This window comes from Folsomia candida, unplaced genomic scaffold (assembly GCF_002217175.1).
Source record: "Folsomia candida strain VU population unplaced genomic scaffold, ASM221717v1 Fcan01_Sc017, whole genome shotgun sequence".
NCBI classification, from domain to species: Eukaryota; Metazoa; Arthropoda; class Collembola; order Entomobryomorpha; family Isotomidae; genus Folsomia; species Folsomia candida.
This window is the reverse complement of record NW_019091209.1, coordinates 1,732,483-1,750,207: the sequence shown is the minus strand read 5'-3', so window position 1 is coordinate 1,750,207 and position 17,725 is coordinate 1,732,483. Positions and strand designations below refer to the sequence as shown.

Here is a 17,725-nt window from a genome sequence, read left to right as displayed (position 1 = left end):
GATACGAGGACAACTGAACTGACCTAAAATACCTTCCTATTAATAAATTTTGCATCGATGACTAATTTTTGACAATTACTGTTTTTAGGAGTGAACCTTATCGACGGTTTTGTAATCTCGAACAATTGTAACAACACCAAGTCCAAAGAGGATGCGAAAGTCTTGCTCAAATCGACAAGTCAAATCGTACAGTCTCAAATTCACTTTGACCACCTCGGCAGAACTTCACCATTGAATGTGACAAATATGGACAACTATTTATTTATGATGTCAATAGCTTTCTCTCATTACGAGTGATTACATTTAGCGATTTTCTATAATTTGTAAGTAGAAATTTATATATAATAACCTTTACTATCCAACAAACTAAACTGGTTTGTCTAATTATGTAACAACGATTATCTATTTCAGAATGGAAGTAATTGTCACATCCCTGGAGTAACCACCGTGCTCTCAGGCATAAATAAAGCATTGAAAAATGTGCTTAATTTTAATTCCTCGACCATTTATAGTGGATATAATAATTTCATAGAATTTTGTAAATGCAAATGTGTATATCATTCCAGTCCTAATATTTGCATAGCTATCAGACTATCACTGAAAGTAGCCCGTCTTATTATTAATCTACTTATTATTATTACTTCTTCTTCTTTTTCTATACTACTTCCGGTATATATCTCGTTCATATATCTGCATGCATGCGATTAATATGAGACATTTACATGGAAAATGCCCGATCTTTTCCCTACCCTCGTCCACCTCCACACCAAAACAACTTTATAACGCGAAGAAACGAACGAACGACTGCATATTATATGTACAAAAAAATATATGCATGGCACGCATGGTCGACGCAGATATACTTATAAAGTCCACCATCGGATCGGATTAATAATCTGTCCAGGTGTACTGAACTGAGCAAGAAGTAAACTGGTCTGGCTGACTCATTCTTCTTCTTCAAAACTATTCCAGCCAGACATCCGGCTTGAATAAATTATTATAATAAAGCTTCCCACGATAAGGTTTAGACAATAAGTCCGACTGAAGTATATTTCCACAGTTAGCGTTTCCTAATTGTTCGAAAAAACGGAAAGAATCTGTACTCCTAAATATTAACTTAACGTGTGAAACTACACATGCATACATATTAACTTGGTTAATTTCTTGTTAAAATTGTGATACACATTGATTCGACAAGGGTTAAAACTCAAGGATTTAGTAATTAAGACTACTGTTTGTTGTTGATTTCGTTGTAATTATTATTACTTTGTGGAATTGGGATGCTCAACCAATCGTATGTGTGATGATAATTTATCATTGATAAATGTTGTGAGTTACTAAATTAACCAACCAAGAGGAAAAAATAGAACTTATGAGCAAAACGTGTTAATTAAGAACAAGATTAAGAATAAGAGTTCATGAGTCATTTCCTATTACGTAAATGTTAAGTAGTAAATAAGTTTGTTAATTTAAAGTTTAAATATTTAGTAAGTCTCGAGCCCCAACTTCTCTAATACATGTGAGAATCTAACTAGCTGTTTTGTGATTAAGTAATTAATTTAACGATTAATTAGCAATGCTCAAACCTACTTGAATTGAATGTCTTAATTAATCTATCTAAATGCCAAACTTGTTCGAATACATTTGTTCTTCTTCCATTAACTTGGCCATAATTGGAATCTGGTCCGGGTCACTGTTAGCATTATTGTTTATCCATTGTGTAAAACTTAATAATAATCGAGCTTATTATTATTTCGGGCTTGACGATTCCTATTGTGTCATTTTGGACGAAATTACTCAATTCTTTACCCAAGACAAGAAACACTTTAAACTTGGGAGAGTCAAATTTAATACGGGATTCTGAATTATATAGATATTTAAATGGTCAAAGTTAATACGAGTGAAGAAAAGTGTTGTTGATAAATAATTTTCAATCAACCAGGAAGCAAACTTATCATCGTCGGATTCGAGTAAGTTCACCTCCTTTGTTATCACTCTTCAATAGATAAACAAATATTATTGATTTCATAAACATCACTATTATTTATACCGTGTTTATGTAAATACGCGTTACTTTAACCTACTTTGCGTCCACGTCCACCTTTGTCCGCTTCTGGACTGAAATTTAGTTCCATACATATCTATTCGTATTTCATTTATTATTAATATTATTCCTACTAAATTTACACCGGTTCTCTTTTTTTCTACAGAGTTCGTCGGTCTATCACTGCCTTCATGTCGTAACGTACTGTGCACACGTGACAGTTAACCAATTGCCATCATCATTGTCATCTAGTTGCTTGCGATCGAGCTTAATTGGAACGAAAAATTTTGGGTCAAGACTGAGGACGGGGGTTAAATCGATCGTCGCCTTTTATATATACCAACCCACGCACGCCACACGCCAATACTAATAAAAACCAGGAATAAGGACGGATATACTCGAGAGAGAGTTGGCTGCCAAGTCAGGACGGACTCTGACAAAACTTTTTGAAAAGCAGATGTTGTTTTATGAAACAGTTTATGTTTAGAACAACAGTGAAGAAGAAGAGTGAGTCGTGGGGCACGCCTGCTGGCTCCTGTTCAATGTCGTCGATTTCGAGATACTCTGAGATTCCGAGGGAGTCATCGTCATCCTCGTCTTCTCAATGCCAAATCGTAATACTTGTTTTGTTTCTAGTTTTATTTTTACCATTTTTTTTTCTAACCTTTTTACTACTGTTCATCCAATATTAATAGTCGCAATTTCTTGGAAAATTTTCTGAGAGGTTATTTGGTTGCTAATTGAAAAATAAATAATCTGCCAGGTAACCTTTCAGAATTTTTTGCGACTAATAATACTGGGCGAACAGTAGGTTGTTATGTATGGAACATGTCAGTCAAACAAGTCAATTTGTGTTAAATGACACAATATTTTGCTCAATTGCAGAGTCGGAGTCTCAGAAAAATGTCCTGTTTCGACACACGCGACACGACTGATCGCCCCCGGTTCAAGTCCACGTTTAGTACCAAGTATGTGCATAAATAAAGTGAAATGTGTAATTTTTTAGGCTGGTTTTTAAATTAATTTTACCATTAAATCGTTCACAGTTCTCTACCTCGTCCCGGCAGGATGAGTTCTGCGGTGGTGGATGTTATTCGAATCCCGTACGACGATATCGCCGCACAATTTACCCTTATTGATTTTGACCTCTTTAAGAAATTAGAGTTGGAAGAACTTACGAGTTGTGGGTGGATTAAGAAGACGAAGAATGAGGTGGCTCCAAACATTGTGGCGTACACGAGGAGATTTAATCATGTAAGGAGAAATTAAATCTTGATTTGATGTAATTTAAAAGGACAACTGTTGTATGGAAGTTTTACATTTTTGTGTGTAACTATATGCAGGTCAGTTATTGGGTAATTGAAGAAATTCTTAATCAAGAATTATCCAAGATAAGGGCAGAGATAATTTCATACTTTACCCGAGTTTGTAAACGGTTGTACGAATTGAATAATTTGCATTCCCTTTTCGCCATCATTTCTGCACTGAGAAGCGCGTCCATTTATAGGTATACATATTTTTTTTAATTTGTGTCTTTATTATTAAGATATTCTGTAATTACATACTTTGTTGAAACCCTTTAGGCTGAAAAGTACGTGGAATCTTGTTCCAAAACGAGACAGACAAAGTATTGATAAATACGCTGAAATTTTCTCGGATAAGGATAACTGGGCCAAGTATAGAGAACATTTGGACTCGTTACGATTCCCTTGCGTCCCATATATTGGTAGAATATACAAATTTTCACAACAATTGACCAATATGTCATAATTAATGAACTTTTCTCCCTTACACATAGGCGTTTACTTAACTGACCTCGTTTACCTCAGCATGGCAAACCCATCCTGCTCTCTTAACGATAACCCGGCAGCGAATAACATTTTCAGAATAATTACAACCTACCAAACTGAATCGACTTATGCCAACCTACCAAAAGACTACCTACTGCAGTGTAAACTCCGTTCTATTCGGTACATTGACGAGTTGCTAAAATTTGTGGAGGACGACCATTACAAGAAATCACTCAAATTGGAACCTCCGGCGGAACAGTCACCCGAAAAATTTATTGCCGGCCACAAAAAGCAAAATAGTTGGGGAAATAGGTAATAACAAAGTAAATATAGATCATCTAGTTTCAGTAAAATGTATAGTAAAGTAATGTCTTATATGAAGACCGAAATTCATTACCCAACAAACCCCCAACACTACTACAACCACGACGACTGGGAAAGACGCAAGTTCGGAAAGTACACGGAATCTCATTGACGACTCTCTATTAGAAAAAAGTGAAACCAACTCCGCCTCATTTCCAAATCAAATTGTTACAATTCCAAAAGTTGAAGTTTTGGGAAACGATATTATCTTGGAAGGTTGTTTACGAAGGAAAATGTTACTCAAGAATGGGAAGAAACCATTGTTAGGAAATGGAGCGTGGCAACGTTATTGGGGTAAAAATATTTAATCATTTATTATCATTAGTTTTATTATGTATGTAATTTATGTTTTCAAATTTTAATTTCTAGTCCAACTTTGGGGATCAGTATTGCTCTACTACACGGCCAAATCATTGACAGGGTAAGAGTCTCCCCACCGATTGAATATTATCTTACAATTAGTTCCAAAAATTAACACGTACATGCATATTTTTAATAGGTCTGACCGTTCCGATTTTAAATTGGAGCCATCCAAAATGAAATCAATCCTAGGTTGGCTTATCCAAATAGCAGAGGATCCCCTTCATCCAGACTCATTTCATTTGGCTGACCCAGATTCGGGTATGTTTGCATATTTACTTTGAATCCATTTAATAAAAATGACATAATCAATTAACACATTTTTTCTCTCTATCTGGACAGGAACCATGTACAAATTTCGGGCTGGAAGTGCTCCCCGAGCCCTCGTTTGGTGTCGGACATTGCAAGAATGTCAAAAGAAACGGGGAAAGCCTTCCAATCTCATAAAATTTGATTAAACACTCGACATTTAAAAAGACGTTGAATCTCTGGCACCTAATACAATTTATAATATTCAACAAGAATCTGATCTGATTGATATTAATTTTTTACAAGGAAAAAACAGCCAGGAAAAAATTACGACGATGAGTTTTTTTTTCAATGTAATTATTTATGTGTTCACAATCATCAGCAATTTTATACAAATTATTACAAACAAATGTATAGCAAAAGTAAGCAAGCAATTAAGTCAAGTAAATAAGCCACCTTAAAAAACTCACTCAGAAAAGGTTTTGTACAAATTTAAAAATGATCTTTTTTTCGCTATAGAGCTATTTTTCTTAGTCATTTATAATAATTTGTAAAATAAGTAGCGACAAGAGCACCACGCCATAGCAGCTACATAAATAGAGCAGTATCGCATAGACTATTATTTGAGAAAGATTGGATGATAAAATGTAATAAATTACAATGCAGAGATGAATAAATCTAAAATCAAATCCCACAACAAACAATTTTGATGATTATAATTACACACTGAATTTATTTTTACTTTATTGCTTACACAGATTTCATTCTCATTTATGTATTTCATTACTTATTACTGCGCGTGTGTGTTTATATATCTTTGATATTGACTTGACTAGACTTTTTGAAAATTAATTAGCAATAATAACACAACTAAAGGAATTCATACGCATAGGAATATTCATACCGCGTACTGAGGTAAATTACGTATTATGCATGTAATATTTAATTATTACGGTGGTTAAATTATATCACTTATACTCTCTCGCTCGTCAGCATCGTCAATCAATTATTGACTTTCGTCTCCTTCTCTCCTCCAACTTATCCTGTCATTATAATATTTCACTTATTACATATTTCGATCTTTGATCATGTTAAATATTATTCATTGGATTTTTCGAGATTCTTCTGATTTCCTTTTTCTATCGTCCGTAAATGCGGTGGGTGGTCACTACCGATGGAATCGAAGCAGCTAATTTCCACAATCTTCCATCGTAAATTTTTGACCACAATATATAATTAAAACACGTTTCATACATCACGACTAGAGCACAATTATGTATAATCCAATGCAATAAGGATTATCATTACAAGGGGAGATATCGCAGCAGCGGAATACATAAATATATACAATTCTTTTTTTCATCCCACAAAATTAAGTTTAAATTGAATAATAAAAATTGAGGATGATTGCAGTAATTAAAAAATCAATGGTAATATTATGGCTCGTTTTGACTAAAAATATCATAAACGCAATCTCATTCGTAATAATTAATTAACCAGCAAGAAATAAAACCGGATAGGTTTTCCTTATCACAGAATATACACTGAACTCAAATGCAAGTTATTAATTAGTTAACTGTTGGTCACGTAGTGCGCGTATCGTAAATAAAAAACGAAAGTATTTAAAAATAAGAATATAATAATCACATTATCACGCATCCAAAAATTATACTTGTCCAAATAATACATTGGTGTTTTAAAATGCCGAAAAAGCATTTACGTATCTCAAACCTGGGCTCGCTAGATATATTTAAAAAGAGTTATTTACCAAGTCAAAAAAATTCAAATCTGCTATTAAAAGTTTTGCATAGATTTGAGTCATACTAAAGAAAAGTTTGTTTGTTCAAACTAGTTTTTTTACCTACGGATTACTACCGAGGAGGAAAATATATAATATTTACATAGCTGAGCGAGTGATATTTGTTTTTGAGATATTTTTGGTAATCGTACGACATGATTTTACTTGACCTTCGCGTACGAAAGTTAAATATTTAACTATTTATCTATAAAGGAAGTTACATGGGATCTGAAGGAAAACTTTGTTTGGTTGGATAGACACCTATTAGATATTTTTCGTTCCGTCATAATTTGCATTTATATTATTCGTTATCAGTTGTTTTAAATACTTCGTCTTCCTTCGTCTGCTATAAGAAGTATTTATTTTGTGCAAATTGATACGAGGAGATTGGTTAACTACACTGTATATAAAATGTGTCTTGATATAATGAGAAAGGGTAAAATAGTTGAGTCTTTCAATTACTGTTTGCTAATAGTTCTATGTTGATTCTAGTTTTTTACCAATTACACTTATATAACAAAATGTACGAGGTATTTGGGCACTCAATTAACTATGCAAGGTATCACATGACAGGGTATTACTGAAAGAAACGTCTAAGAGTTGGTTTGTGTGTGTGTTTTTTTAGATTTTTGTAGCAGGAGGACTAAGTAATACATCTGGACTTCGAGATATTATCTTGACTGAAGAAACTTTGGCTTGTTGATATGCTGAGAAGGTATTTTGTCCAAGGAATCTAATAATGAATTAGAGTTGAGATTAGTAATTACCTCTCATGACATTTATGCATATTTAGAAGGCAAATTTACTTTAAAATGACGTAAGTTCCAATAATGGCTGATCCAACCACGAGTATTTTATACGGTGCAGCAGTTAAAATGTGACAAAGTGCCCAGGTTGACATGAATATGCCGGAAATAGTTGCAACCATGAGTGAAAATTTGAGCCAATGTGCTGCTGAAACATCGGAACATGCCGACCAGGAGAGTGACTTTTCCCTTTCCAACTTGTACGGAGTCTTGCACACAGAACAACAGGCTTCTCCATTTTCAGCGGCTCTCTGGAGAAAAGTGTGGCAATTATTAGAATTATTTTATATTACTACTAACGCTATCAACAAAATAAATAACTAAAAAGGAATAATAATCATACTTGCAAAAGCCATCTTCGCAAACACTCATGATGTACACTGGCGACATCCCCTCTACATTCACAAGGTTGAATAATCGGCCCAGCATCGGTTCTATCCGGATCGTAACAAAAGTAGCAGCCAACACTGTCCGATAAACTTGATTTGTCATCTAAAAATTAAAGAATCAAATTAAATCTTTCCATAAACACACTAGAACTATACCAATAAATTGCATCGTTAATTAACCTGGTAAGTCTGACATTGTCGATTTGTTAACATTCGTTTGGAGAATTTTCTTTGGGTTCAAAATCCAAAGCTGATCGGGTCGATTGACATTCCACAAGACACACGGAAACCATAATGCCACTCCAATCTCCACCACGCGGAACAGAATGTCGTGGTAGTTTCTGCTTTCTAATGGAACCCTTTAAAACAAGAAAGTATGAATAGTTAGATATGAAATAACAAACAAGTAAAAAAAATCAGAATTGATATTTAAAAACAAAGACATACTTGTTCTTCCAAAATTCTCCCAGTATGTCCGACAATATAAACACAACCGTCACGAGCAGCATGGATGCTTGAGAAATTAACCCGAATCGTGACTGATTCAATTGTGACACGTTCACTGGGCGATCCGAATTACCAATCTGTGGAGAGAAAGCAATAGGCTAGTGTTATCATTAATGCAAAAATAAAGTTCACATCAATGCAGCATTACAACAAAAAGTAATGATAAAAAATCAAAACGAACAAGCCCACATTTTTTTATGATAGTATAAATAACATGCCTGCTGTTGAGTGACAAGTGCCACTGTGTCAGTTTTGCTAGTGGCGAGTCCCACAGTTCGAATAGGACTTAGAAGAAGAAATCCACCCCGAATCTGTTAAAATCAACAGCACAACACAAAAAAACAATGTTATTTAAAGGGGAAAAGTCACACTTCACACTTAGTAAAAATACTTTTCTAGTTAAAGGTTACCTTAAAATAAACCTCGACTCCATAAATTAGGAAGAAGACGACGACAATAAATAAAAGAATTGCGTAACATCCGTTAAACACGTTGAAGTAGTAATTCTGTCAAGTATACAAGAAGAATCAATACTATTTCATTTGACCACAGGAATAGAAACGTATATTAAATTAATGCATTGATTTGCCCTTTGTTTTCTTACCTTCTCTGTTTCATTCGTATTTGCCAGCACCAGAAGCAGTTGTGCCAAGAGGATTGAATATGTGACGACATTGAACGCAACAAACCCCAAGAATGACTTCGATAGGAATCGATGAGATTCAAAGCAGACATTTCTGAGATGAAATATCTAGAAAATAAAACAATCATGCAATGCAACAAAGCTAATCGATGAATCCGTCGGACATGAGGAAATTAGCTGGCTTTTATTTACATACCTCTGCCCAAAAGCAGACGATGAGCGACGAGCCTGTCAATAGCAGAGGATAGTAAGCCGTCAGCAGGCTAAGTAACCAATCTGCTGCCCACGTTGCCTGGAATTATTATAAAAAAGAATTGATTTAATGCTGTCGTCATCCATTATCTCGAGAATAATAATGACGACATGTATTTGTTCATACCGACACTGCAAAGTATGCAGCACGAAGAGAAGCTGCTAGAAAAACGATGGCATAAATAGCTTTCGGTGTCGTGGGGCTGATTGCTTCTCTAAAACGGCTTCCTTTATCCACTTGTCGACACGCCATGATCATGGCGATAAGGAGTTGGATTAACGAGACGAGGGCAACTATGAGATACACCGAGGCAAGACTGACATGATAATTTACATTGATTCCGTCACATTCTTCACCGGCGAATTTTATCTAGACAGAAAATTAAGCGAAATGTTCAATTTACTGATGAGCAACTATCGTCATATTTGGTGTATATATGTACATACCTCACAGAGACACGTGCCGTTCAGACACTCCCCGTGTCCCGAACAGTTTGCAGAAGAACACATTCCGCGTATTAATTCAGAGTAAAAGTCATGTAGCAAATTCGCCATTTGAGAGATTTAAATTAAAATTAGTAAAAGAATCCAAGTCGAATTCTCCGAAGGTTAACTTGCATTAATCGGAGGGGGAAAGTAGGGGTCGTCGTGCCCTGGTTTGTCCTAATTAATGAAAGATGCACAAATTAATTGATAATATTATATTGTTGTTATCGTAATATAGATTCTATATTATAGAATCAGCCCACTATAATAATATGCGTCATATTAAAAAATGATAAACCATTAGTTAAAATACTCTTTAAAATTGAGCTTTAAAATATAACGCAATTTCATTAATTAGTCAGTAAGCACTAAAATAATAATAATAATACTCCAAAACAATATTTAACCTTGCTTGGTCTATATTTTTTAGAACTAACTGATCACTAGAAATGATGTCCTCAATGTCCTCAATTTCTACACTTCTTTAGTTTTCTTTTCAATTTTGTTATACTTTTTAAATTTTGCAATCACGATCAATTTTGATTAGTTAAAAACAGATGCTAAATACTGAAGTTAATTTTGCGATTGAAGAAATCTGAGAAATGAAACGAAAAAACCTCCAACCAAACCCAACCAACAAAAAATCTCAATTTATTAACATGACTTACGATATCATGGAGATACGTCGTCCTTATCGAATCGAAATGTCAAGTAAATTTCCCAACCTTATATTTTCCAACTTTTCCAAAAAACTAGTAAACTTTTCTAAAAAACTAGAAACCACCAACCAGAACGGGACGACTATTATAAAAGGAGAAAGCCTCACTTCTTCTCGTTAACCAACCAACGTTAACTAACTAACTAACCAATTTAGCCCACTATAATAAACCACTCGACCTGTTTATTAACTCAACAGTTAAATATTATTACTTGTTCTTGAAAGACTATGCATCATTTTCACAACAATTCCTTCTGTTATTAACAATTGTTCTCATATTCTTTAATTAAACTGCACATTTAACTAAACACCAAGTCCACCAGAAGAAGGACACACCCACTCACAAATTATCCAATTTTATCCCCAATACTTTTGCCCAACTATTTTTTATTTTGCGAAACAAACATCAATTTAGAACTCGATTTATTTCTTGTTTTTCTTACTTTAATTCGTCCAAACTCGACTTTAATGATTGTTGTTGGACTAATAATTTGTGCTGGTGATATATACATGCGAAATTGCGAATAATAATGGAAGATATCCTCTCTCTGTACGACACGAGCTTAAGTAAAGTTTTAGCACATCATCCTTTCGTCCATGACTCTTGCGATTTGAGATTCGCATATATATCAATACGTCCTTTATTCGCTGTTTTTGCTTACGGATACCACTTCCGAGTGCGCCTGCCCTCACGACGAGTTAATAGATCACATATCACATAATAATACCTCTCTCCACACTAAATAGGAGTGCATATAGAGAGAAATGTAATGTAATGTGTGTAGGAGTGGGGGAGGAGGGGGGTTGAGGGGTAAATTCTGCTCATATATACTTTTATTCGCAAAAACTCTTCGCTGATTCTGCTCACTTTTGCCAAACACGAGTCCAAGCCAAGTGCTAAAAGAGAGCTTATGTACATGTATTTAGATTGTATGTATGTACTACTCGAAGGAAATGGCATGTTAAAAGTAAATAGATACATTCACAAAACATGCAAATTGACTTGTTTTTGATTTAAAACAGAATGATTTTGTTTTTTATTCGTAAATTACATATATTTGCAGCTAGTTTTATTCATTATTTTGATAAATATGAGATGAGACAAAGTCAGGAAGGAGTGGCGATTCTTCCTGATCTGGCTTGTTTCATATGCATGCATGCAATATGAAAAAGTGACCACTACAACTTCTTCTTCGACTGATGTGTGTGTATGGCTATGACATGAAAATAATGACGACCTTGACTAATTAGTAAACTTCCAGTGGTTTGGTTTTAGTTTTGTTTGCTGCAATTACATTTATTATTGTCTTCCTAAAGTACATATAGAGAGGAATTCAATCCAGGAATGGATTGAAATTAGTTGTAACGTGAGTAAGATCATTTCTTGACCGATATTCAAGTCAACTGGTTTCTAAAAAGATTACAGGAAATGACACTTATAATTCATAATAAATAAATAACAGTCTTTACAGTAATAATAAATAAATTGTGGTAATAATTTGTTCAATTGATAACAAAGTTTATCACAGAAGTATTAGATCGTTCACCCATTAGTATTATTATCATTCTTCAAAATATGTGTACAATAGTTTGTGTAGTTCATTTTTAAAATGGTATCGTACGATTTCATTAGCTACATAGTAGTAACAATACATTTGAATGGCATACATGACTAGATTCGTACAAAATGGAAACAAAAGCTGGTCTGCTATATATGTAGATTTGCTCGATTTGTAAATAGTTGCAGGTTTGGTACGCATATTTTACATGTATAGAATCATTTAAAAGCAAGGATATCGTGACCAGATGACGGTACGGTAGATTAAAAATTTACAATTAGTGGAGTAGAGTACTTCAAGTGAAGATTCAATTCGGGCTGAACATACGATTGAGTTATCTTAACAATGAGTGGTTCAGTCTAGATTACATGTAAATATATACAGGTAGACTTGGACAAGAGGATCATCTTTGAGTATGTACAATAGTTTCGATTGATGTAGTGATTGTAGATTTTTGGTTCGACCCTTAGTTAAAGTTGAACTGCGGCATATCCGTGAACGAGTAATACCGCAACAATCCCCCAGTGAAGTAAAAGGTATGATAAGCCCCTGGAATGAAGCCAATCAACCCCAAGAACCACAAAGGAGCAATTCTATCCAAGAACTAGAAGAATAAAACACATCCCAAAAATTAAAAATTCTATTGAAGACAACCACATTATTATTTCTTCTTCATTCCTTCTTAACTTACCGGTTCTTTGTACACGAGTCGCACACCGGAAACAATGAACAGTCCAACTCCAACCAGGAACAAAAAGATAGCCAAGAGTCCACCCTTCCATGGAATCTCGTCGTCGTGATGAGCTTGGAACTTATCATAAAAATATTATTAGCTTATATATCTCACACAAATTACATAAATCCCCCCGTTTTCTACCTGCGTTAATGTATACTCGTCCCGTTCCCGTCCAGATCCACGAGCGTAGAAACATTGATGACGAGGCGGAAACGTCGTCGTCGCCCCCTGTTCTTCCACCGGAGGGCCAGATTCCCCACAAGTTGCCATCTTCATTTCCATCTCGGCCACCGCAGCCTCCGATAAGATCACGTCATCAACGTCCACTTGCAACTTTTCAATCAAATCAGGAAGCTTCTTATTGTCACCGACACTTCCAGGATCTCCAGACGGAGGGGGAGCAACGTCTTGTTCAGCTTCACCACCCATTGCTAGCATCCCACTCTTTCGATTTCTCAACCCATCCGATGACATTTTTCACTGTTAGAAATAAAAAATATATATGAAATTATTTTTTCGTTCAGTAAGAAAAATAGCAATCAAACAAAATCAAAATCTCTCTGTCAAATAACTTTCATCAAGTATAAAATCCAGTACTTATCAAACTCACCAAAGTTTAACTACCCTCCCGAAACTGACAATTCCTTCCTTTCTATTAAATTTTCCACCAATTTATTTCGCCAATTACAAATATTTCTGGTACAATTTCCACCGAATTTTCCAGTCCAGAAGCTGCAGCAGCTGACGAGTTCACTACAAAACACACGCTGTTGTCAACACACACTCAAAAAGTCAGTCGGCCAAAAAACACCGCACTCACAGCAACATGGTCGCAATTGATGGATTTTCATGGCTTAGAAAGTGTGAGGGAGAAAGCAAGCAGTGGCCGCGGAAGGTGTGGGGACATTAAAATTTCTAGGATAAGGTGGGAAGTGCCGGGTTTATATAAGATGATATGGACATCGAATGACCGTGGGGACATTGTCCTTCCGTCCTGTCCGCGGCCACTGCAAGAAAGAAAGTTGTTCTCCCCTTTCGTGCGAGGTGGTGTTGCCTCCTCGATTTCCGTACAGCGCAGAATTTCTCGTACATATTTCCACGAAAGAAAGGAAGTAACCTTAACTTTTATTTCCGGTTGGTCGTCCAGCTCACAGCCTTGTCCTTGAGATGACTCATTCATTCATTCCACACACTTGTTCAGCTTCAGGTATCAAAACATTATATAACAAGAACCACATTTTTTTCACATTTCCCCCAAAAATAATTAAATCTCAAAAATGATAAGCCACATAATTAAATATAAATTCCTTATCAAGGCCATGTACTTATGGAAGAAAGAAATAATACCCTCCCAATTTTCCCACTATGAATCCAGAAATTTAACTGGTTTTCAGCTTATATATATTTTTTACGTAACGTACCGTAACCTATTCAATTCATCACGTCGCCCACGTCTATAATACGATCTTATTACATAGCGATAAGTAAAAGCAATGATTAAAAAGGTCTTAAAATAATGTCCCCCCTTTCATTCCAATCAAAGTGAGGCATCCAATTTCAAAAAGTTTCTCGCTCTTCTTATCCATCCATCCATCATCTCATTTAACCTACTTTCACCTCCGAGAATTAAATCTCAAGAAAGAAAGCTATGTCAAAATCCAGGAGTGAAAAGGGACCGAGTCAAAAGGAGGTCTGGTCTGGTCTAATCGTGTAACATAATTTCAAATTAGTTGCATAACCCGTATTTATTTATGGTCTATATACATTCATGGCTTCTCAATCTCCGTAATATGTAGGTGTCTCAGGCTACGCTAAATAATGTGGAAGCAAAATTGTCACCAAAGTCCAATAATTATCAAACTTGGAATCAATTTTTTTCCCGTGCGGTGAAAAATTACACCTTTCACCTATTAGTCCCATAAATCTGTACCCAAAATTATTTTGCAAAATTCAGAAATTTACCAAACTGGCTTCCCGATTCGACGCAATGACTAAATTCTAGTCCAAATTTATTCTTCTACGACATTTGACCAAATTAAATTTGGAACACTTTCAGTCAAAAATTAAATTACTTAAAATTTGTGAAAAAGAATCTCCACAGAATTTTTCCCTGTAGCGCAAATCCGGCCCAGCCCTTTTACTCCGGATTCTTCAATTTCGCAAATTTTAAGCTATCATACATACATCAAAATCGAAAAAATGATATTTCACTGTAAATCGTGTCTTGATCTGAAAAGCAGATTTTTTCTGATGATTTGCGACATTTTAATAAACTTCAGTAAACAGTAAACAGTAAATACACCTCTACCCTGCAACCCCCTCCCAACTCGATCCCGACACATCATTTAGAGTGCACTTTCTCCAATTATCGAGCCCCGACAAGAAGGACCCGAGGTGTGAATGTGACAGGGAAGAAAATGACGCATACATAACTAAATTCACACAAGATTTTATATTACACATTTTATCAAATAGAATCCACTCTTCTTCTTCTGAGGTGTCCGTGGCATGCGTGGGTTTGACGACGACGACGACAACGACGAGATGAAGAGATGAAACGAAACCGTGTGTGTAAAAGGTTTCCTATTTTAACCTGCTTTTCATCTCACCTTTTACTTTACTTTCACCACCACCACCACCACCACGACCACCTCCGTCATAAATAATCCCGGCCAGAGTCAAAAATAATTTTCATGTTGTACATACATAAACTAATACCCGGATTCTTGTCTTGTAGCTTTGTTTGCTACCTGCCTCCTGCCTCATCACTTATTTTCATTCAAGTACGTACGCAAATAAAAAACACACTCCACAGTCAGACCCGTTTTCGCAAAGATTTATTATTATAATCTTCACCCAGCCAGGGAAGAGTTACGTGGAAAGAGAAATGACGAACTTTGCATTCTAAATGTGGACTTGGAGGTGGAGGAGGACCCGACAGAGATGCGATTTATTTAGGGAAAGTCGAAAATATGCTTTGATCATCATAGATATATATGAACGATGGGGTTCATTTTCCTGGTAAAAGAACACAGAAAATATGTCATTTCGCATGCAAATCAAATAATAACAACGGACTTGCTGCTCCGTCGACGACGGCGACGACGAGGGAGGGAAAAGTTGCCGACTTTCACTTCCAGTGGCTGCGGAAGGAAAGAGGGACAATGTCCCCACGGTTGATTATTCGATGTCACATCATCTTAAATAAACCTTTCCCTTCCCCCTATCCTTCAATGTTAATGTCCCCAGATCACCTTCCGCGGCCACTGTTCACTCTTCTTCCCATGTCCTGGTAACTTGGAACAAACAGAAATCCAGCAAAAAAAGAGAAAGTCGGCCAAACTTGCCGACAAAAAAAACATGAAACAGTTCCTCTCTCCTAAAACTTTCTCGGGTTAGTTATCCATACTTTTCTCAAAATTTCGGCATCATCCCATCCAAATTCCCACAACAGAGAGGGAACCCGCAATCCGGTAGGTTTTTGGAGGAGGAGACGACAAACACCCGTTGACATTTTGTAAGAGGAGATCAAGTAGAAATCTCATCCTGAGAATAATCCACATCCACCCACGACCATCATGATAAATACCAAAGTGGAGTGTATGTATGCATGTAAGGTAGGCAGTTGGCTGCCCGGCTTTACTTTCATCATACCCGGGAGGGACATGCTTTCTCCGAAAATGAGATGAATTGTTCAAGTGTTTCAATTTATTTCCTTCTCTTTTGTGAATCATATTGCAAAATGTGTGTGAATCGAGGAAGCAAGAACGTCAGGGTCACCACGTAGCGAGAGACAAAGCAGAGAGCCAACAACAAGTAAAAGGACGACGGAAAGGAATCCGAAACTCTGAAAATCGGTGCTGCTTTCTCCACTGCCATCGAATCTACCATCCACCCACCCACCCAAACCTCTCTCTCTCTCCTTTGTGTACACTTCATATGTACCCGTCAACAAAAACAGTACAAACATCCCATTCGTGCACAGTGGCCGCGGAAGGAAGCGTGGGGGGACAGAGGGGCAGTGTCCCCAGGGTTGTTGGATGTCGGCATCATCTCCCCATTTCTTATATAAACCCGGTCCTCTCCCTATCCTACAATGTTAGCGTCCCCACAGCTTCCGCGGCCACTAGTCCCTCAGAAATATACACTTTTCTCCCTAACAGTGGCACCGCGGAAAGTAGAGGGACCATGTCAACACGGTTGTTCAATGTTGGCATCATCTCCCCATCTTATATAAACCAGGCCCTTCTCCCCTATCTGTCCTACAATGTTAATGTCCCCACACTTCTTCCGCGGCCCCTGTTCTCGTACATACATACACTTTTTAAGCCAGGCAGACAGACATGGAACAGCATGAGAGGCCATGTAATGGAGAAAGTATATATTTACAATGAGTTTAACGGATCATGTACATAAGCCTGCCTTCGCTTTCTCCCGGCAGCCTGAAAAAGGTCAAAAGTCACGACAAATAAATAAATTTCGGAAGGACACGACATTCGTGGAGGGAAAACAAGAAGGAAATGCATAAATGTCGGATCCAATGAATGAGTCAATTTTCGAAATTTCTTTATACCCCGATTTCATCGGGATGGACAGAGTTGTGGACAAAATCGTTGCGAAAAAAAACGCAAGGAGAGGAAATCGGCAAATGTTTTGCAACAAATTCGCATCCACTTTACTTACGTATAGCGACGAATTTGCGACTTTTGCGACGAAGAAAGTTTAAAGACTTTCTCCTTTTTTGCAATGTTGGACCACCCCGTATGAAAATCGATGTGTCGAGAATTCGCCAATTTTTCTGTACAAATTTTCTTGCTAAAATTTTATCCAGTATAAAATGTGTCTGATTTTTACTTTCTCCTGATTTTTTCAACATTGTACCACCCCGTATAAAAATTGATCTATCAAAAATTCGCCAATTTTTCTGTGCAAATTTCCTTGCTAAAATTTCTTCCAGAATAAAACCTGCCTGATTTCTATTTCGACAGAACATCCTTCTGTATACAATTTCTCAAAGCAAAATTG

General features: G+C 36.2%; 3 protein-coding genes across 6 annotated transcripts; 1 reads left to right on the top strand and 2 right to left on the bottom strand.

Moving 5' to 3' along the window:
* Nucleotides 1-900: 900 nt before the first annotated feature.
* Nucleotides 901-5,507, top strand: LOC110856897 (ras-specific guanine nucleotide-releasing factor RalGPS1). The gene is made up of 11 exons (XM_022105484.2): nucleotides 901-1,970; nucleotides 2,211-2,658; nucleotides 2,930-3,012; nucleotides 3,091-3,298; nucleotides 3,388-3,551; nucleotides 3,628-3,770; nucleotides 3,843-4,146; nucleotides 4,217-4,491; nucleotides 4,567-4,618; nucleotides 4,697-4,818; nucleotides 4,900-5,507. The coding sequence occupies exons 2-11, from the start codon at nucleotides 2,512-2,514 to the stop codon at nucleotides 5,013-5,015; spliced, it is 1,614 nt and encodes a 537-aa protein (XP_021961176.1). The 5' UTR covers nucleotides 901-1,970; nucleotides 2,211-2,511; the 3' UTR covers nucleotides 5,016-5,507.
* Nucleotides 5,508-5,519: 12 nt separating this feature from the next.
* LOC110856898 lies at nucleotides 5,520-11,114 on the bottom strand. Of its 4 annotated transcripts, none has more exons than XM_022105486.2 (12): nucleotides 10,356-11,113; nucleotides 9,649-9,864; nucleotides 9,329-9,571; nucleotides 9,146-9,241; nucleotides 8,911-9,057; nucleotides 8,717-8,812; nucleotides 8,525-8,617; nucleotides 8,247-8,383; nucleotides 7,980-8,158; nucleotides 7,754-7,902; nucleotides 7,411-7,661; nucleotides 5,520-7,337 (listed from the first exon to the last, which is right to left on the bottom strand). In XM_022105486.2, the coding sequence occupies exons 2-12, from the start codon at nucleotides 9,754-9,756 to the stop codon at nucleotides 7,226-7,228; spliced, it is 1,611 nt and encodes a 536-aa protein (XP_021961178.1). In that variant the 5' UTR covers nucleotides 9,757-9,864; nucleotides 10,356-11,113; the 3' UTR covers nucleotides 5,520-7,225. The 4 variants fall into 4 exon arrangements, with proteins under 4 accessions (XP_021961178.1, XP_021961179.1, XP_021961180.1 ...); XM_022105487.2 differs by having other exon boundaries at nucleotides 10,849-11,113; XM_022105488.2 differs by lacking the exon at nucleotides 10,356-11,113 and adding an exon at nucleotides 10,095-10,273.
* Nucleotides 11,115-11,675: 561 nt separating this feature from the next.
* On the bottom strand, nucleotides 11,676-13,833 carry LOC110856827. Its single transcript, XM_022105389.2, has 4 exons — nucleotides 13,311-13,833; nucleotides 12,842-13,180; nucleotides 12,656-12,775; nucleotides 11,676-12,568 (listed from the first exon to the last, which is right to left on the bottom strand). The coding sequence occupies exons 2-4, from the start codon at nucleotides 13,172-13,174 to the stop codon at nucleotides 12,431-12,433; spliced, it is 591 nt and encodes a 196-aa protein (XP_021961081.1). The 5' UTR covers nucleotides 13,175-13,180; nucleotides 13,311-13,833; the 3' UTR covers nucleotides 11,676-12,430.
* Nucleotides 13,834-17,725: the final 3,892 nt, after the last annotated feature.